Below are 22,028 nucleotides of genomic sequence, written 5' to 3'. Positions count from 1 at the left end.
CTGAGCTAAACAAATGTAATATATATATATATATATATGCACACTATAGCTCTTACTATAAAAGGTGAGCTTTAAAAAAAGGCTGACCTTTTATTACAGTATATCTACCAGTTCACAGAGCACATGTTCCAATAACTGGTGCTGGTTATTGGCAACTTACCAATTGATATATTTCGCTACTGTTATAGCGTTTGAACTATAAGAATTAGAAGTGAAAATATGTTAAACTTTACTTTAAACTCTGTAAAACTTTCATGGAGACATTTAAAATGTTACAGCAATCATTTGGGGAAGAACGTAAACAGGTCAAAGTGCTACAATGGTTTAATCATCTTAAAAAAGTTGACTGATGAAGATCCCAGATTGCTATTTAACTGTTCAAGAGATTTGTGAGGAAATTGGCATCAGATTAAGATTACACAATTTCAGTGGAAAAATTTAAACATACATGCCATCTCCACAAAATCTGTTCTGCATTTGCTGATTAGTGATCAGAAACAATTTTGTTATCAATCAACACTTTCTTGACCAGACTAATGCTGATGAAAGATTTTAAAAATCGTAACAGGAGATGAGACTTGGATTTATGACTACAATGTAAAAACTGAAATGCCATCATTGGGAAAGCCCTGACCAAAAAAAGCCTGCATGAGTCTGTCAAATGAAGGTGACGTTTGTTGTTTTCTGTCTGGAAAAATTTGATCAATTATGAATCTGTTCCATATGTCAGACAGTAAACAAAATTTCTGTATGGAAACATTTTATGGCATTTGAGAAATGTTATATGCGTAAAGAGGTCAGAGGTGTGGGAAAACCACAGTTGGGTGTTGCACCATGGAAATGCACCTGCTTAGCATCACATCTTATCCAAATTACCAAGGAAAATATAAGGACAATCACTGAGCATCATCCACCCTACTCTCCAGACTTGGGCCCTGCTAGACGTAATTCTTTCCCAAATTGAAGGTGAATTTAAAAGGATGATGTTTTCAAACTAAAAATGAGGTTGAGGAAAGTACAATACAAGCTGTGCATTAAAGTTTGGAAGCAGTGTTTTTCAGCAACAAACAGCATAAGTGCAGTCTTTTTTTTAACCTACCACATATATACATTAACTATGAATCTACTTTAATATATATATATATATATATATATATTATTTAAAGTATATGTGGTTATGTTAAAAAAATATATAGTCTAGCTAGATTACACACATGCAAAAATTAAGCTAGTGTGTAATACATGTAACGCATTAAAATATTTACAAAGAGCTTCTCCTTCCCCCAAAAAGGTACATCCCAACCTGTAGGGGGAAAACACCAACCTTGTGACGTTACTAGTTGCCACATCATCCAGTCTGTTCTGAGCCCAGAGGGGCTTTACCCGAGGTTGTCTTTAGATCCTCTAACTGATCTAATCTCATAGTCATCAGCAAGGCCTCAGTCAGGATGCCACCAATGTAAATGTCTCAGTAGACGATTGCATCAGTAAAATACAAATCAAATTTTGCCTTCACGTAAGCCTCAAACAGACATCTTCACATCCAATCTTGCATGCTTCCCTCAAACTAACTAATTGAGACCATGAAAGTGCGGACCCTGCATCTAGTCCGAATCTGACAACACCATTCGTGACTGTTAATGCCTTAGAAAGCAAACGAGTTGTAAGTTAAATCAGTGCTACACTCATACCAATCAAAATTACGTTTTACACAACATAGAAATTTAGACCTATACATCCAAATAAGTCTACCAAAAAATTAGGTCACCTAACAAGGGGAACATAACCTCATTCCGGTCTTTGCAGGAGCCAGGGAAAAACCCTGCACTCCTTCCCAGTCCCATCATGGAGTCTCATGCGGCAATATACCAAGTCCCTGTTTGTGACTTGTAACGAAGCCACACCCCCCCCAGTTGCACACGGGCTACCATACCCATGCAGCGCAGCCAGCCCTGCTAGCAGAAGTCCCAAATCGAATAACAATATAACCGTGGCATGATGCTAATGCACCTATCTCCAACCAATCCAATGCCTGGGCCAGAACGTTTTTGTGTTGTTCATTACTGTTGTAGCAGTACTGTTACAGTCCTTGTCATCGGGACCGCTTTTGTCTTCGTCAATTTTCTTTCTATGGTGGTCAATAAATTCATCTATATTCTCTTTGTTAGCCTCCGGCTCTAATAAGCTATTCTTGTTAACAAAATCTTTAGCAATTATATTTTCATAACAGGCCCTGTTCAGTTCTTACTGCAAGTCATCAAATGTAGTCGTAAGTTCTGTTTTTGTAGCCAAGCAGTGTTGAAATTTCTGCCAATACGCATTTAAATGCTTCCGACAACCAAATTATCAAGCATTGATATAGATTTAGTCAGTTGAGTAGTTTCAGTAGTTGCTAACAGAGATTTCATTAAAAATCTACGGTAGCGTAATTTGAGACATTTAATTACATCCTGGTCCATAGGCTGCGTAACGCTTGTCGTATTTGATGGGAACTAAGCTAATTTAACATGGCTTAATGTAATACCGGGATGACATGTGGCGTTATCTAAAAAGAGAAGAATGTGTATTTTGCTGCTTCATTCTTATCTTAACCCTTGCAACCACTCTCCATGATATGTGACTTCATCCATGATTTTTTGTTGGATCTCCATACTACAGGAAGATTGTCTTTATTAAGGTCTCCTGCACAATGTTCTCCTTTCAAGCAAAGTCTTACTCGATAGTGCACGATAAAAAAGTCCGGTTTCGTTCACGTTTGAAATATTTCTAGGTTGGTTCATAATTTTCAGGCAAAGTAGCAAGTTTTGTTTTCTAGTCAGTTAGCCTCACCACATACTTCTTTAAACACAATTTGATGCCGCTTTTTAAAACTTTCCAGCCAACCATTTGAAGCGCTGAAATTGGTGCTACCTAATTTCTCTGCTACTTCCTTTGCTTGGTGCTGAACAATTACTCCTGAAATTGGTAACTTTCTTGCCCTTACAATCACAAACCATTTCCAAACAATTTTGTTTTCTTTGTTGCCAATTTTTCACTTATGGCTTTTATTTTAACTGCTCCCTTTACCATTCAGTTTTTAATTTTTTTAAATTTCATAAATTTGAGTCTTACCAATGCCAAATTTTTGACAAAGTTTTTAATAGACAGTTTGTCTTTTTCATTGGCTTCGATTACTTTGATATTTGTTTTTAATACAACTCTTTTTTTTAATTTTTTTTTTTATTTAATACACAGTATCCAGAAGAACACTAAATTAACAATCACACTGTACAGTTCTGTACTGTAGGTACTGAACTTTAATATGGATCCATAAAAATAAAAAATAAAATGACAAATTCAGCGAATGAACGGAAAACAAAAATGCATTCACACACGCACAGTAAAGAAGACTTTGTTTAATGAACAAAAATGACACATGTATAAGTTACATATAATGGCATTACATAATTAATTTAAATAAAAATTGTGACTAGATATGGAATGACGAGAGTGTTAAGTTATGATTCACAGGGCAGTAGGCATAAAGGCTAGTTTACTGTAAGTAGCCAAAACAATGATGACTGTGTTATCGCCTGAACAAGGGTTTAACACTCTCTGTTGGTCAATTGTTGCCTATTGTGACTGGCGACAAGTTACTGAAAATGTAAATTTATATTCTGTTAAATTATTCAGTGATTGGGTTTCCATTAACCACACATCTTAGAAATGGTCAACCCTGAGACTGTACAAGACTACACTTCATTTACACTCACACACATCATCCTCATTCATCCTTTGAGGTATAATACCTTACATGATTCCAGAGGCTGAGCAGAAAAGAAAGAAATATGTATAGTACTGTATAGTATATGTATTCTATTTTATATTGTAGGAAATTTTTTTCATAAATTACAGTGCTGTACATGATTCTTAAGAAATGTTTTTGTTAACTCATGAGATTTTTCCATTTTCACGTCGGCCAGGTTTCTGTTATTTTAGGGAAAATTAACATCAGAGAGATAAAATTACATAAGTCAATAAAAGGCCATGCAATGTAACATCAGCAATTCCAAATTAAGATGGTGATCTGATTAGTAATTAATTAGTTAAGGAAATATAATGCTTAGGAGAAACTGCATCATGGTCAATGTCTAAAAATAATAAATTTTCATTATAACTGTTGACATTTAGTCAGGAAAGTGGAAACTTCCAGTTATGAATGAAAACACAAGAACAACACAACAACCATGGTATGACACATATAACTTTCCTACCTAACTGCAGTAATTCAAAGCGTATGATGATAAAAATAGCATCCTGCTAGAAAATGAATACCATAAAATAATACAAATAAAACACAAGTAACAATAATAATAAAATCAAAGTTTTAATAAAAAAACAGATCCAACTTTTCAGAAATTAACAACAAAAAATAATTAAACAATACTTACAGATAATGCTTTTGCTTCTCTAACTTGGTCTACAGTTTTCCATGCAGTTGGTGTATGCAAAGTAGACAAAGCAGATATTAATTTATTAGTACCTATTGCAAGATTTTCAAACAATCCATTGAAACCCATAAACAACATTAAACCAGGTGACATTGCATCTGGTGTTTCAGGACTTGTCACTAAAGGTTCAAAACCAGCCCTCAAATCTTTCACTATTTTTTCACATTTTACATGAGGAGACTGTAATCAATTAAAATAACAACAGTTAGTGTACAATAATACTTACCTCACAATACATCACAATAACAGGAATTTATTAGGTTATCTAGAATCCGTAAGACCTACAGATTCCTACAACATGATAAACTGATAATTAAAAGGCAGTAGCCTAACCGAACTATAGCCACAAGAAGTTGAATAAATAGAAAATTAAAAATCTACTCATGAATTACTTAATGACACTTACAGATTAAGATTATGTTAATTAAGTCCAAACATAACAACACTAGCTATGTGTTAACATCATAGTTGTCAATTATCTTAGTTTTACGATTTATTTGTACTCAAGATGTTATTATACTTTTTTCTATAACAAAAAATTGCGTTAAGTATGTTCCATTTCTGTTATTTCATCTATTTTTTGTTTATTTATTTTATCATTTATTTATTTATCATTTTGTTATTTATTTCATTTCTCTCTGTGTGTGTGTGTGTGTGTGTTTATATAAATATATATATGGATAATTGTGAAGTATGTATTTAATAGGTTACAGACATAATTTGACTGGTGGGTTAAGAGATTATCAGATGAAAAATGCTACTATAAGGCAAATACAAAGATATTTACAGTTAGTTACCTTTAGGATCTGATAGAGATAAAAGCAAACATAAATTGTTTTTACATATTTATGTATCAGGCCTTTGTATATAGATATATTTGGATTTCTATACTTAATTTTTCATTTGTTTAATGAAAGAATAAGATTATTTTCAGCCTTCACAGGTAAATATATATTAAGAATTTGTTACTGCCTGGCATTACAAAAAGTGCCACTTATTAATCTTAATAGCAAAAAATTAAAAAATGTAAATAATGAGAGAATAATCAATTGTTAGAATGAAATGCCTAAAAACCAGAGGATGAGAATAAGTAAGTAGTAGTTTAAAAACTACAAATTTAACAAGGAACCTATTCTATGATACTTGCTTTTGCAAATCCTTTTGAGGATTTCATGGAAATATGATATTGCATCATTTATTGCAATCATTTACAGATTCATTGCTCTCACTTCTACTACCTTATTTGAGTGGTACTTTTTCAAAATTTTGCACTATTTCCCATATTTTACATTTTTCATTATAGATTAGAGGATTGAGGGATTCCTTTGTCTTTTCTCATGCTTTTAGACGAGATCTCCATAACTTCCTGCTGTTTGCTTCTTGGTGTTGTAATGGGAGTGGTATTAGTTAGAAGGAACTGGAATGTTAATGAACTAGAAATAATCTTGTCACACTTACAGAGCAGGCAACACTAAAACCATGAGGTTTTAGTGTAAAACACAATCTGAGGTTTTACTTTATATAAAACAACTATGCTAAATACTTATTGAAATAATAGTAATATGAACATAAAATTATTCTCAAAAATAGTTTACAAAAATTTTGATTTGAAATTAAAACTTGTATGACGTTTTAATAGTTAAACAATTATCAGCAGACAGTGACACAAACAACTGCTGCTGTTTCAGGCAACTGCAGTAGAAACCATAAATTTATTTTAAAAACATATCAACTTTTCAAACCTCCACAAATCATCTTATATACCGGAGATTCTCAGAAATTGCTACAGTTGCTTGTATTACAACATTCATTAAATGAGTTTTGTATTTAAGTTAACTATATAATTAAAAATACAATTTATTACCTCCATTCCCATGATAACAAAGTGCATATGAAGATGTAATTGTGTAAGCAGATTTTGTAATGAACATGGACAACTACTAATAACATTAATAAACTTCTTAATTAAATCAACAGCACTTTCTTCTTCCCTCTGTATTATCTGTAGAGCTTCTGGTAATATAATACTGGTAAAATTAATATTTAGCTCCTGAAATGGCAAAACAGAAACAATTAAAGGGATCCTTTAAACAGTTATTATAAACATAAAAGAGAAAGTTAATCTTTACATAAATCAGATAAACATAGTAAGACAAAAATTACTGACATCAGCAAAGGGAATAATTTTTACAATACATTAGCAACAGTTTATAAAAGACTGAGAAATAATCTTACCTGAAGACCTTTGTACTGATTATGAGCCATCGCAACACATTCTAGTGCCAATTTTAGTCTAGGATCTAATGGTGGGACCAATACTGATATTAATTTAGTAACAGAACCAGTTGTTAAATACATATCATCTAAAAACCAATCGCCATCTCTTGATGTTAAATCAACCAAACAATCACCAGCACCTAGAGCAACCATGAATTAATATAACTCAAATATAATCAATCTTTAAGCATAAAATAATGTGCACAAAGTTCAACAAACTTCAAGTCATCGTTCAATATTTCTTACAAAATCAATTAAATTTCAATATATGAGATCTGTAAATATAGTAACGAGACTATTTTTTTTTGGCAGCCAAAGTGGTAACACTGTAAAGTTACTAGTAATTATATGGTTATATGAACAGTTGATTTATAGTCTATTACTGCCATGCGAGGTAAACAAACTTTTTGTAAAACAAGTTTTTGCTATGCGTTACAAAAATGGATGATATTATTTATGATCAACATTGTGCAATCAAGTTGTGTGTTAAACTTGGTGAGAATGCTACTGAAACTTTTTCAAAATTGAAAAGGGCATATGGAGAACATGCTATGTCATGAGCCCAAGTTTTTAGGTGGTTTAAAGCATTTTCAGATGGCTGGGAATCAGTTGCAGACAATCCACACTCTGGAAGACTTTTAATGTCAAAAAGAGACGACAATGTTGAGTGAATCGGACACTTCATACGATACGAACAGTGATTACCTGCCAGAATGATTGCAGAACAATTGAATTTGAACCACATCACAGTCCATCAAATTTTGACAAATGAATTGAACATGAAAAAAGTTTGTGCAAAATTGGTCTCACAAACCCGTGATGATCTAGGGCAAATCGAAACTGATCTTGATTTTCTAAAAAAATGTTATTAGTGGTGATGAATCTCTGATATTTGAGTACGACCCAGAAACAAAATGCTACAGCAAGGAGTGGCACACTTCAAACTCAACATGTCCGTAAAAAGCAAAAATGAGCAAATCAAAAATCAAAACCATGCTAATTTGTTTCTTTGATAGTAATGGCATTGTCCATAAGGAGTTTTTGCCTACAGAAAATACTGCAAATCAATATGTTTACCAAAAATTCTTAAAGATTGTAGAAAAGTTACCAACGTGAGACCAGCCATCAAAAACAACTGGATGCTGCATCATGACAATACATCTTGTCGCAATGCACTCTCAATTAATGAGTTTTTGGCAAAGAAAAACATTCCTGTAGTTCTTCAACCACTTTATTCACCTGACTTTAGTCCCTGCGACTTTTTCCTGTTCCTGACTTTAAAATTCACCTCAAAGGACAGTAAAACTTTTAATTTCTGGAACAGTAGAAATCATTAAAAAAATGTAACCGACTATCTGAAAGATATTCTGGTTTCTGAGTTCCAACACTGCTATGAAGAGTGGGAAAACCATTTAATACATTGCATGACTTGCCAAGAGAACTATTTTGAAGGTGGCAGAGTCCATGTATAATTAGATTGAAAATAAAAAGTTTTTTTGAACCAATCTCATTACTTTATTTACAGAACTCGTATTACTTAAAATTTTCACATTTTAATTATTTTAATTGGTGATCAACCAGACAAACTACCATTATTTAAAAACCATTGGTAATTCAACTTGACATTTTTCTTTTTCTATGATAATAGTAGTGTTAAAGGAAAACTTTCAAAATTAGGGCATCTTTCTTCAAGCTTATCTAGTATAGATAAAAGAAAGAAATTAAAAGTATCAAACATACATACATACACACACACACACACCATCCTCTCTTCACTCATCTTGGTGGCCCACATTGTAGGATGTTTATTTAGGCACCAGGGCTACTCAAAGGGACTGCAATCCATTTTGAGGATATAATAACATATTTTTAATACCTCCCCCTAACTATCTTGTCACATACACATCCTGACCTCCATAGGAGAAGACACCACCACCCGCCTTGTGATGATCCTGGTCACCATCCACCCCTCCACTCACTTCCTAGCCCTGATGGGCTTTACCAGAGGTCATATTTTAGACCCTTTAAATCTTGATAACACAACATGGTCATCAATTTGGCTGGGAATGAAAAACTGTGAAATTTTGGATACCAACGACTCTCATCTGATTTAATAAAAAAATACTTCATGTTTTTCAGCTTGTGATTACAAAATGAATACATTTCATCAACGTTTAGTATCTGTTTAATGGCCTTTGCTATGTCTTGTTTTGTTGTTCTTCCCCACACCAAAACAGGCATTTTTCCCATTGGATAATCAAAGAAGTGCTGTTCGGCTTCAAGGTTGATGGTCCTTCAAGCCTGTATAAAAATAAAAAGAATTTTGCTAATTTGTGCAGACTTGAAGCACCATCAGTAAAATAGATGAGTTTTTTAATGTTCTAATGTATCTTCCTTGACATGGTCTGTTAAAAGTTTTTGAAAGCAATAGAATGTTGCTGTATCATGCTTCAAGTGATCACTTAAAATGCAGACACTTGTGTTGTAATACATCATCTTCCTTTAAATAGAACACAAAAGAGTGAACTGTGGCTTGGCTGTTGCCCCAATGAAAGCTTTGTATCTCAGCTTCAACAAGAAATGAAAAGTTTTTCACAAAGTCTGCCAACACACACCAAACATTCTTCTTCACTTAATTCTAATTTTTTCTTCTTGAAAGACTGAGTTTGAGATTTTGACATGAAATGGTGAGTGTTCAGCTTTTCCAATTTTTCCACTAATGATTCGAAAAACTCATCTTTGGTCTGTATCTGGCAACACATCAAACTCTTTGGAAAAGTTGAGTATGTCAAAAACACTGCCTGTTTATCTGGACATTTGGTGTACACATTCATCATCATACAGTTATAGTTATCCTTGTCATAAAAAATGATGTCTAATAAGTCCTTATAATCAACATTAAGTTTGGAACCATCAATCATGAGTTTCATGTTCTGGTGGTAGGGCAGACACAAACTGTACGAGTCCCAGATACACCATTTTGGACAGAGTTCGCATAACTCTGATCTTCCAATCTTTTCCTCAGGGTTTTCACTTTTAAAGGAGACATGCAATTCATTTACGTTTATCAGAACAAGGCGCTTTTGCTTATGCACTTTGACACCACCAAAACGTGCGCTAACACAATCCTTTTTATCAGGACACAACCTGCTATTATTGTCATCTTCATAAAATAACACAACTTTTTTAATTGTGTCGTTACTGATTCTTGTTTTATGTGTTTTACCTAATTCCAGTAGAATGCCTTGGCTCAGTAACTAATTCTCTACTAAGTCTAACCAAATGCTTAGACACACTGAACTCTGATATTATTTTAGGTCTGATCAAAGATTAGGGAAGTAAACTGATAATTTTAATCTTTAGAAGAAAGAACACATATTTCTTTTAATTTTAAAATAAGGTCATCATATTCATGTACAGAAAATTGATTCGAAACAATTCAAGATTCTTTTTTAATTTTTCAGATATCGTATTTATTTTATATTAAATGAGAAAAAATACTTTTGAAACAGTTAACAAAAAGAGAATTTCCAGTAAGTAAATTTAAACTTTGAAAAATGTGTTCTTTAAGAGTTTGCTCTAATGTTATTTGGAAGTTTTTCTTAATTATTTTTTAAGAGTTCTCAAACGGTCACAACTGAACTGTCCATACAGGTGACTGAATTTTGACAATAACTTTTTTCATGAATTTACAAACACTAGTAACACATAACACGTAAAAAATAAGTTGTTGGTTTTCATCACTAAATTCACAAACTTTAATAAGTTCTTTTGGCACACTGTTTTATGACACTCTTCATTCACATAAATTCCTATGGAACACTGTTCTTCCATTGTTTTATGTGAAATTACTTGAAAATAATGTAAAAATTTAACTGATTTTAAAATTTGTAAATATAATATTAAGTAAAACTTATTTATTTAATAAACACTTCCTAACACAAGATGAAATTTGAGACACTCTAAAAATGTTAACAGATAGCACTGACTAGTCAGATTGACAGTCTGTAACTGTAAAGCTTAATGATGCAACAAGCATATATGAGCATGTTGCAACCTGAATTTTTGATGACTGGAAATGACTTCAAGAGCCTGTTATAATATGAACACTGCAGTTGAATGGTTCAAATAAGTCTATAGTCTATTTCAACTATATAAGTATAAAAATATTAAAGTGCCAAGAAGACAAGAAAACCACCTTGGAGCACTTATTTAGCGAGTCAAAATGGTATCGCTTTTAACAGGTTTTTTGATTTTTGAGAGATTACAACTTTTTATTAGTACAATACATAAGACACTTTTTTATTTGCCAAAAACATCTACAAAAACAATACAATTTGTGCAAATTTGAGATTTTTATTAACAGCCCATCATAGTTATTTGAAGCCAAAATATGAATTATTTAAAAAAATTAGTATTCAAAAATTCATAAACATTTAAGGATAAGTATATCACTATTAAATATTATTTATAGTAAAACTACTACCATATACTTGAATATAAAAAAATATTTCAAACTGTGTATACCGTAACCTGACTTTTAAAAAAAATGATCAAAAGTGAAATTTCACAGTTTTTCATGTTTAACTTCATTGGTAATTTTCTCATAGAAAGAAGAGAGATAGCTAAATAAACCACCAGACCATTCTTTTACCTTGAGAAAATATGAAAAAATTGCTTTTTGTTTCATTCTTCCAAGACCAATAGTTTTTTAGTTATGATCTTTTCCGTAAACCCTTACTATCACAAAAACAGGTGTGTGCACCATTAACAAAAATGGCCACGACAGGTAAACTGCTTAAATAAAAAAATGGTTTTAAGGTCCTGAGACATGTAGGAAACAAAGGGGCAAGTTTCAATTCTTTTTTAATTTGTCACGCAACCAATCTGCAGTCAAGACTTGCAAGCCACCTCATCCAAGTCTGCGTTTTGCTCCCATATGAGACACACAACCTCCTCCTTGGACAGGCGACGATTTATAACATAGACAATGTAAAACCCAATGACAGATTCTGAAATGACTAACTGTCTCTTTGTCACCTGCCAAGATAAACAAACCTTTCCTACTGTCCTTTTCAAACCTCTTACCCTGAATTTGAAATACTTCTCTAATTGTATTTATTGTTTTTTTGGAGCCCTCCTTCCTGTTTAGATTACTTCTGGCTGCTTGCAGATTAAGCTGGCCTCCTGCTTGCCTTTAAACACTTCAGCGTAGTGTTTCTGCTATGCCCTAATAGGCACAGGCACTGGTACCAGGATGGAAATTGCCTCTAACTGCAACCGTCTTGACTTCTGTTGGCCAAGAGGCAAGCGCCCTGAAATCCAACCGCCAAACCAAAGAACACTGTCCTAAACTCATTAAGCCTTGGGATCACTTGTCTGTAAACCACTGCATAGGTGGACCATGCAGTGGTTAAAGGACCATCAAGTAACCCCAACAACTGTTCCTCAAATTGTGCTACTAGATGGATAGAACTACCACCCTGCCTCCAGCGTTAACAAAAACACTAATCAGACTACTTTTTGGTACCTGGGTGGATGTACCTGCTCGACTAGGTTGGCCTTTGTCATTAGAGAAGATAGAAACATCCTCCACTCCCTCCTGACACCCTCTTCATTTCTAACCCGCCTGGGATTTCCCTTACTCTCCAAACTCTACAACTGACATCTTCAGCAATGCTTCTCTAAGTAGATATAAGCTAAGCTAATCTATCTACTTACTTGTTGATATCTACTATTTTGTTGGGCAAGCCCACAAATGTGGGCTATCTCACGGCTCACAGTGAGATACGGGCAGCTGGAGGCTTGATTGTCCTCTGTTACTTTCCACATCTCTTAGCTACTGCTAGATTATCTGTTGCATACAAAAATAGGCAGGATAATCAGTCACAGTTAAGCTGGCCAACTGGCAGTGGTATGCAAATTGATTTCCTGTTAAACTAAAGTAAGGGCTAAGTATATGAGGTGTACTAGTATACTGATTAATCCTATTGTAACAGGTTTCCTTCAGTATCTTCCTTTCCAGCAACACAGGCAGTTCATGCAGTAAAGAGTTTTGTCAATAAATGACCTTGCTTGGTCCAACATGGATCAACATGGCTTTGGACTATGTTGATGGTTGTCAAATTAATCAACTGCAGGAATATTTAGACAATGAAAGTAAAGAAATCATTAAGTTTGTGAACAGAGAGAGAAACATTCAGAGGTGAAATTACGGTGCGATAGGAGGCAAAAAACCAAGGTATCGTTTATCCCATATCCAGTCAGTTACATTTTATTTAATTAACACTTTTTTCATATCAAGCATGTTATATTTTTATTTTTATTATTGAAGAATGCCAAAAAAAATTAAAATTTTATCAAATTAAAACAGTTAATTTGATTCATACAGACATTAACTATGAAATCAGAGGGTAAATCCAATATAAATGAGAAATTTTTGTGAACAACAGTTGGTAGGACTGGTTCCATGCTTCTAGTATACTTGCTTGTAATTGCTTCTAGTATGATGGAAATTTTCCAAAGATTGATACACAGTTTGGAGAATAAACATTGTCAAGGAGTGTGTTTGCCTGGCATAAAGAGTTCAAGGGGAAAATCAGGAACACGATCGCCATCCTCGGACCAGGATTACAGACAAAAACATTTGTATAGTTAGACTATAAGACTATAGTTTATAGTCTAGAAGACTATAAACAAGTGAGAGTCTGTTTGCTTGGTATTTCTCCCGCCCCCACCCCAATCGGTCGCCCTACAGCATAAGACCGAATATCTGTGCCAGAAACTGTTTCGAGCCTACTGAGTCTCGAAAATGTTTAGCGACCAGTGTCCTAAATAGCTCCTAGAGCTTAACTAACAGCGTGAGTGGACTAAGTGTGGTGTCATATCATCGGCTTACGTGTCCCAACAAGCAAGTACCTGTCCACCATTTTATAGCACTTGGGGGCCATAATAATTGGCTGGTGGTCAGCCATACTCAGGGTTAGCATGGCAATGTGGTAAGAGTCTTTACCTAAGTAAACTATAGATGCCGGTAGAACAAAGCAACCACATCTAGGAACCCCTACATGGTCCGACAATGCAGCTCTTGCCACATTGACTTGCTGCTTGTGAGTTGGCCAATTTTCCCCTTGACCTCTAAGTTCCAGGGTGGCTCGGTCTCTGCCCGCCCCCCCCCCCCAAGAGCAGGGCAGTCAAACCTCAGGTGTTCATTTGACTGGACCTCCCCGCAGATGCACAGTTCATTAGCTGCCAGGCAGAACCGAAACAGATATTGGTTCAAGTTAGCGTGGTTGGTGAGCACCCAGGTACAAGTTGTAGGCACATACCATTCCCCCCAAATCATGTATAAACTTATAAAAGAATCTTCCCCTGTTTGTGATGTCCCATTCCAGCTGCCATGCTTCCATTGCAAGGCTCTACAGCCTCTTCTGCAGGCGGGAGATGAGCAACTGAACAAAATTTAGATCAGATGCATTGTTCTGCTCCGGTACTGGCCCAGCTCAAAACTGCAACCCAAATACCTCAGCCTCCTGGTCTCTTCACAATTCCCATATGGCTGCTCAAACTTTCTCCACTAAATCGATTGGGAGCCTTTCCCAATACAGTGGTAGGCTCATAGGAGGTTGTTTTAAAAACACCAGTGCATACAATTAAGGCTCTGCTGCGCTGGGCACTCCTTTTGAAGAAGTGCTCTATTCATATCCAACCTATGCGCCCAAACAGGTGCTGCATAAGAGGTGATGCTTTCAAAGACATCTTGATACACCATGTGCATTTGACGGCCCGACAACCCATAGTCTTTCCGAGCAATCCTCTTAAGTTTGTGCATCACTGAGATGGTGTCTGCTGCTACTTGCCTAATTGTTGTTTAACAGGCGAGAGTATCCAAAATTGCAGAACAGGATGGAATAAGTTATGGGAGCTGTCAGGTCGTCATCATCACAAACGGCCTGCAGTTCTGTAAACTGTGTGCCAGATGGGTCCCTCGCCTTTTGACTGTAGATCAGAAGTTGAGACGTTTGGAGGTCTGTCAGAGGCTTACAACAACGTTTGCAAAAAAAAAGGTGCATGAGCGATGCACAATCAATGCTGCTTACTGCTGCAAGCTGTTGAATGAGGTGAGGGGTGCATATCGCCGCAAAAAACAAGACCAACCGATTCGAGAGGCCATCCTCCTCCACGACAACACCAGGCCCCATTCTACAGCTCTAATTATCTCAAAAGTAGAAGAAATGCACTCCTCAACTTGATCATCCTCCCTACAGCCCGGACCTATTGCCCAGTGATTTTCATTTGTTCAGATGTCAAGGGTGTGGAAGGATTGTGTGTAATTGACTCCTGATATAACCAGCTTGATTTTACAATGGGAAAAATGTATTTCTAAAGCAGGAAACTAAGTAGAAAAATAAATTATATTTGCCTTTTATTTTCCAATAAATGAATTTTTTTTTTAAATAAAATTCTTTTTATATTTGATTTATCCTTGTATAAGATATAGTAACACCTAGGCTTTAAGCTTGGTATACATTTATAAAATAGCTAATGACCATAAAGAAAAAATATGTGTAAATATGAATGCACATGCATACATTCAATTGTAAACTGAGGTAGGAGTGTAAACAGCTCTTACAAAGATAAGGAAAACACTTAAACTAAAAAACTTACCAAATTCATTGAACAACTTAACAGGCATTAAATTAGACTAAATGGACAAAACAGTATGGTGAATTTCAAAAAAGTAATTATAAAATAATCAGATAATAAAGAGATATGAAGAAATGTTAGAAAAAACAGTCCACATTATTTTTAGTATTTTGGACATAGAAAGGTATTCAGTGTATTTAATTTTTTAAAAGAACTAAAATCCACTAACAACTAATTTTTTTTTTAAAAGTAACTAAGTAGACTTAATAAATCACAGTTGCATTAATAAACTGCATTTATAAGTTTTTAATGATAATTATATTCTACATGTAAAACTTGAAATGTATATTTACTTGCTGCAGCTGCTTCCATCATAAGAAAACGTTTATTTAGACCACAGAGTGCAGTTAATACAACAAATTCTGCAGCTTGCGGATTCTTTTCTACGATTCTTTGAACAGATAATTCAGTCTCAACTAAATTAGATTCTTTTAGTGCATTATTCTGTCTTTCAATACATTTATTCAATGTTGCTCTAGCTTCATTTAATAATCTATGCAAACCCACAGAATATGCAACTATTTGTTGAGATGCTGGACTGCTTACTACAGGAACATTTAATTCTTCTTTCATTTCACCTAATACTTCTTCACACCTAATAAAATACAACAATATTTTAAAAACTAATAGAAGAAACTGTAAACTTTCTAAAATGAAAAAAATGTATTTTTAGTTCTAGTAAATTAAGACAATAAAAGGCTTGAACAGATACTTAACTGAAATTGTATAATATAAATAAATCATTTTCCAACAAATAATAAATGTAAGGTTAAGGAAAAATGACATATACGCAGATAAATTTGAACACTTCACTTTTTTGTAACTCTAATTTCATTTAAATGAATTTTAGAGGAAAAAAATTCCTATAAAACCGTAATATATTATCCTCTTTAAGTACTTAAAACCAAAAATTTGATTTTCAACAACATTTACTACTAATGAATTACTTGTTAAGTTTAGAAAGCATCATTTAACACATAGATGCACAGTGCTTCTACCTGAAGTAGTGTTGGAGTTTATAATGGTATACTAGAGGGGCTAATATCCCATGTCAGGATGCTGCAAATAACAAATAACTAATTGTCAGCAATCCATCCCCACACTTTATGTAACAGCTTTCTAAACTATGATATAGTAAAAGTTTAAAACAATATTGTATCAGTGAGATCAGACAAAAACTAACTGTCAAATATGTTGTTCTTCAAAAGAAATGACATTTTAAAAATACATTAAAAATTAACATTAAACTGAAATAACAATTTCTCAGTTTAAAGGTTACACATTATGAACCTTTTTTTCTTTCTTTTTCCTGTTTAGCCTCCGATAACTACCGTTTAGATAATTCTTCAGAGGATGAATGGGGATGATATGTATGAGTGTAAATGAAGTGTAGTCTTATACATTCTCAGTTCGACCGTTCCTGAGATGTGTGGTTAATTGAAACCCAACCACCAAAGAACACCGGTATCCACAATCTAGTATTCAAATCCGTGTAAAAATAACTGGCTTTACTAGGACTTGAACGCTGTAACTCTCGACTTCCAAATCAGCTGATTTGGGAAGACGCGTTAACCACTAGACCAACCCGGTGGGTTTACACATTATGAACCTGTCTTTGTATAATTTTACATTTCTTAGGATCACTAATTACTTTTAAATGCTATGGAACAAACAAATAAAAATTATGATCAACCAAAAAGAAAACAATGTTGATTAAATTAACAGATATTTCATTTTTCTCTGCAAGCAGGAGAAAAATTAACAAAAACATGAAAAAGGTAATACTTTAGGGTCTGGAATGGAATGCAATGTTGGCGGGAGTTTATTTCTCCCTACAAATCGCAGAACCTGGACAGAGTCCCTTGCTGCTGGATGATTCTAATCGGGCGTGTTTTTTTTTAAAAGGTTAATTTTTAAATGGCGGGTCTAATTTTTCAAGTTTTGTTTATTATTATTTAGTATTTTAAGGACGGATTTAATTGCATTCCAATCCATTGTTGAACCAGCGTTATCGAACCCATTTTATGGGCCGACCGCAGAAGGCTAGGCTTATGAAACCTGTCCTCCCGACGTAATTCCCCTTCAGACCGTCCACTGAAGTCCTTTCGGTGCTACGCTTATATGCTAGCAGGAATACGCCACAACGGGGCACTAACTATATGGAGGGAGCAATGCGTCCCCTTTTCCAGAGGAGTCGCAATTGCTGATTTGTTAAGTTTTAGAGGAAGGGTTATGTAGAAGCTCTTCATCCGCTTCTGCTATGGCTGCCCTTCAGGACGCATCTCTGCTGGGCTCTGTTCTGGACTCCAGTCCGTGATGTTGAGACGAGTAGTGGGTCTTCCTTCTTCATCTTCTTCTCCCTCTTCTTCTTCCGAAGACCTCTTCATTCTTCTTTGGCCTGCACTTTCCAAGAATTGGTAGTAACCGAAGTTACATACCGTTAACCTTAAAATTCCCGAGGCCCCGAAGGGCCTTTAGGATCTACTAAAGTGAAAAATTCACACGGAATTTTACTTTTAAATGCTACAACTGAACATTATTATCACACAGAATAACTGCAAATCAAAAAGAATGTTCTATTAATTAATTAGCCGATCTCTGTGATGGAGTGATAGTGTTTCAGCCTTTCATCTGGAGGTCATGGGATCAAATTCCAGTCAAGCATGGCATTTTTCATATGCTACAATATTCCACTTCCATCTCCCACACACAAGCTTGTTAAGTAGCGGAGGCGAGATCTCAAGCAAAAAAAAAAAAAATTCTAAAGGACTTTTTTTACAATAACTATTTACACTGATAATTTCCTTAGTAACCAATATATCTAGCTTAATCACTTATTTTTTCATATAATCAGACTTATCATGAATTTCATGCATAATCCATGCATGAAAACAAGCTAAACACTATTATCACAGACTGAACTTGTAAGCTACCTCACCATCACACAAGCAAAACAATTTGAATTACAGTCTTTAAATATCTACATATATCACATCTTGATTCATCCGAGTAATATTTGTTTTCTAAGAAAGATGATAAAAACAAAAACAGGAACACTAGAAATATCCACAGAGGAAAAATACACTTATTCACCTATATATGTAAGTGGTAACTTTCTGCCCAACCATATAAATAAATAAACACTATGCTCCAGCACCACAAGGGGGAGGACACTCTACTGGGTATAAGTCTTGAAATCCGTTTAAATAAATAAGATTATACATACGACGCTGGGAATGCAATCTTTATTCTAGACATGTATGACATCAGGTATTTCTGTCATTACCAAACAGAATTCTCCTATATAGATAAAAAGTCAACAGCAAGTTGAAAAACTAACATGATACCCTAAGAATCGTTTATCTGAAGGTAAAAATAAAACTAAACTATAATTCAGCTATTTTGTTCACTGCAAAGACCTCAATTATCTCTGTCCCAAATGTCATCACTACAAGAACATACCTCCTAAAATCTTTGTTTTTAATTTTTAAAGACATGAATTATCACAAAAAATTACTGTCACCCACACATAAAAAACAAGATAAAACAAAGATAAACCTAGCATAGATTAAGTAAAATATTTAGTTTTCATAGGTTACAAAAATAAAATACCCATTAAAGTAGAAATATATTTTCTAAACAGCAGCATAAAAATGCAAAGAAAAGTAAAAGAATTTGAGCCCACCTAAATATTAAAAAGTCAAAATGGGTGCAAGCAATTATCAATCACTTGCACAATATAATTATGATAAAAGTATTTTCTTTAATTCAATTTTCAATAGATAAATGTAAAATTCAAAGTAAGAATACATTTTAAATAAACAATAATTGAAAGAAAAAAAAAACTTAAATATAAAAAGCTCCCACCTAAGATAGCACTAAAATACAGTTTTTACAAGTAAATTTAAATTTTGGCATTTGTTAAATGGTTTGAACTATGAAAATACTCAAAGTTAAATTGTAAAGCAATACCAAGTAATGAAATATGTATACCCTTAAATGTTTTATATTCAGTAAAATCAATTAAAATAATTATAAACAACTTCTTACCTCTCTAGTGTCATAAATTCAAGCAATGAACAAGCCCAATCTTTAAATAAAGTAAATCTATGAGTCTTAAGATATGATAAAGGATATTGACGAGTTATAGCACCATACTGCCCAAGTAGCTCTAAAGAAGCAGCAGTCAACTGTGTTTGTTGTATACAAAAATCACTAAGATCATTCTCGCATTGTACACACTATAAAAAAAGTAAATGATAACATTGTTAAAACTTAAATATAAGAAAATAACTCAATTATAAACAAATTTGTTTCTATAAATTTTATTTACAAATTATTTTATTTTTGAAATACTTATTGAATTTCAATTATAATTTAATTTTCTTAACACTCATAACATCCTACTGACATGAAGTTTTATTTTACTAAACGTATAACTTATTTTAATTATTGACGACTGACTGTTATGAAAATAATTTTAATTTCATTTTAATTATAATCGTACATATAAAATTATATGCACAGATACAAATTTATAGTTGATGATGGAAATAACTCTAAAAATGCTTGGATAATACATTAAAAAAAATTGTTGGTAAGTGGAAATATATTATTTATACAAATTCATTTCACCAGTAATAAAACATCCAATGCAATCAAATCTTTAAAATTATTTTTTAATTTAGTCCCTCTTGATTATAATGAACTAGTTCCATCATTGTGAAAATCTCTTGTATCAAAGAAACCCTTTAATTGGTTTGCTTCAAATCAGCTTTAAATTGTTTCAGTCATGTTATTCCATTGAAACTTTTGCCTCTAAATTTCAGAAAATAGAACAAACTGTATAAATAGGATCAGCAAGACCTGTATGGTGGATAAAGCAGAAATCCCCATTTGAACTAATGAAGTAACACTAATTATTTCAAAGAACAAAATTAAATCCTGCTTAGCTTTCTGTACGACATGAACATTATTGGAACAGATTGTTATCTGCAATGGTTCATCATTCAACAGAAATGAATAATATTGTACATTGATATTTTTCTAAAGATGCCCTCTGAATCCTGGAACATTGTAGCATTAATTTTAGACATTTTTTTCTTAACAGGAAGACAATGGCAATATTTCAACAACGTACTTCTTGCTTTTTTTGGTTTTGAAAATTTATTACTACTGATATTTTACAGTGGTGTAGGATATTTAGAAACTTTTGCAATCATTAAGCACTTGTTTACATTTTTATTACTTTGATAGTCAAACTATTTATATCACCTTTCTAGTTTAAAATGCTACATGTTACCACCGGTTATAATTTTGGATTATAATTTAAAATCTTGATTGGAGAAATTTGCGTTTATATATACACATCATAGTAATTAATATATATATATTTGAGTATATACACATTGAGTACCTGAATAAATTGATTATATTTTTATCAATAATAATAGGTACATCTTTACTACAATAGATAAATATATATGAAGATATATATATATATATATATATATATATATATATATATATATATATATGAACATACTGATTATATGAAATATAAACCACCAAAAACAGTAACTACATAAGTTAAACTTATATTAACTACAAGAATTGATTTTCATCGATCCTCAATCTTCAGTTGGTTTTTAATTCTATAATTACAGTAAAATAAATTGTTTTAATAATTTGTGAATTTTGGATTTGTGAAAAAGTTACTGTTTTATAAATTACAGAACATTCTAGTACTGGACAACAGAATGTTTATTCTTTCATAATTTAAAAATAGAAATAAAATTATAACACAGTAATATTTTTGACAAATACAAAATTCACAAATCATAATCATTACAGAGCCCGTTATGTAAAGGAATATCTCTAAAGTAAAGATTGCTGGGAAATTTCTCCCTTAAGGTTGGAGAACCTGTGTTGTTCATGGCCATAATAAGTAATGTACACACTGCATTGTTATCTGAAAGTTGTCGTGTTGTGGTATCTTTGATTATGTGCAAGTTATCACATTATAAAATGAATAGGAAAATTGATGTTCCTGCCGACTATGAAATATGTAGTTATATGTTTTTTAAACATCAAAACATTAAGCTGACAAATTCATAGGCAGTTGGTTGCTATGTATGGTTATAACGCAACGAGTGAAAGAAAACGTCTGATAATGGTGTGAAAGATTTAGAAATAACAAAATTAATGTCATGATGAACATTCAGGGAGGCCCAAGATAATCACTGAGGACTTGTTGAAATGTGTTGATGATGAAATCAGAAAAGATTGTTGCTCAATGATTTCCGACCTGGCTGTTCTTTTCCCTGATGTTTCAAGAGCTGTTATTGGTTCCATTGTTCATGACCATTTAAGCTTCAGAAAGGTTTGTGCACGTTGGGTGCTGCACATCACAAAAAATCCTAATGGGATCTTCTTTGGAATTTTTGATGCGCTACCCAGAAAAAGGTGATGAGTTCCTTCAATTGTTACTGGCGATGAAACATTGATTTTGTATTACATGCCAGAGAGAAAACGGCAGTCAATTGAATGGCGTCA

The 22,028-nt window shown here is 33.3% G+C and overlaps 1 protein-coding gene across 1 annotated transcript in view; it reads right to left on the bottom strand.

Annotated features, from left to right (window-relative positions):
- Window positions 1–22,028, bottom strand: part of nonC (serine/threonine-protein kinase Smg1) — a 254,741-nt gene that overhangs the window by 30,308 nt on the left and 202,405 nt on the right. Inside the window, exons 42-46 of the mRNA XM_075368488.1 lie at window positions 19,524–19,714; window positions 15,767–16,068; window positions 6,726–6,907; window positions 6,355–6,540; window positions 4,431–4,670 (exon numbers count right to left, since the gene is read on the bottom strand). Of these exons, the coding sequence (XP_075224603.1) occupies window positions 4,431–4,670; window positions 6,355–6,540; window positions 6,726–6,907; window positions 15,767–16,068; window positions 19,524–19,714 (1,101 nt within the window). The remainder of the gene's footprint in view (window positions 1–4,430; window positions 4,671–6,354; window positions 6,541–6,725; window positions 6,908–15,766; window positions 16,069–19,523; window positions 19,715–22,028) is intronic.

Source organism: Lycorma delicatula, chromosome 6, assembly GCF_047948215.1.
Source record: "Lycorma delicatula isolate Av1 chromosome 6, ASM4794821v1, whole genome shotgun sequence".
NCBI classification, from domain to species: domain Eukaryota; kingdom Metazoa; phylum Arthropoda; class Insecta; order Hemiptera; family Fulgoridae; genus Lycorma; species Lycorma delicatula.
This window is presented reverse-complemented; position numbering and strand designations above follow the sequence as displayed.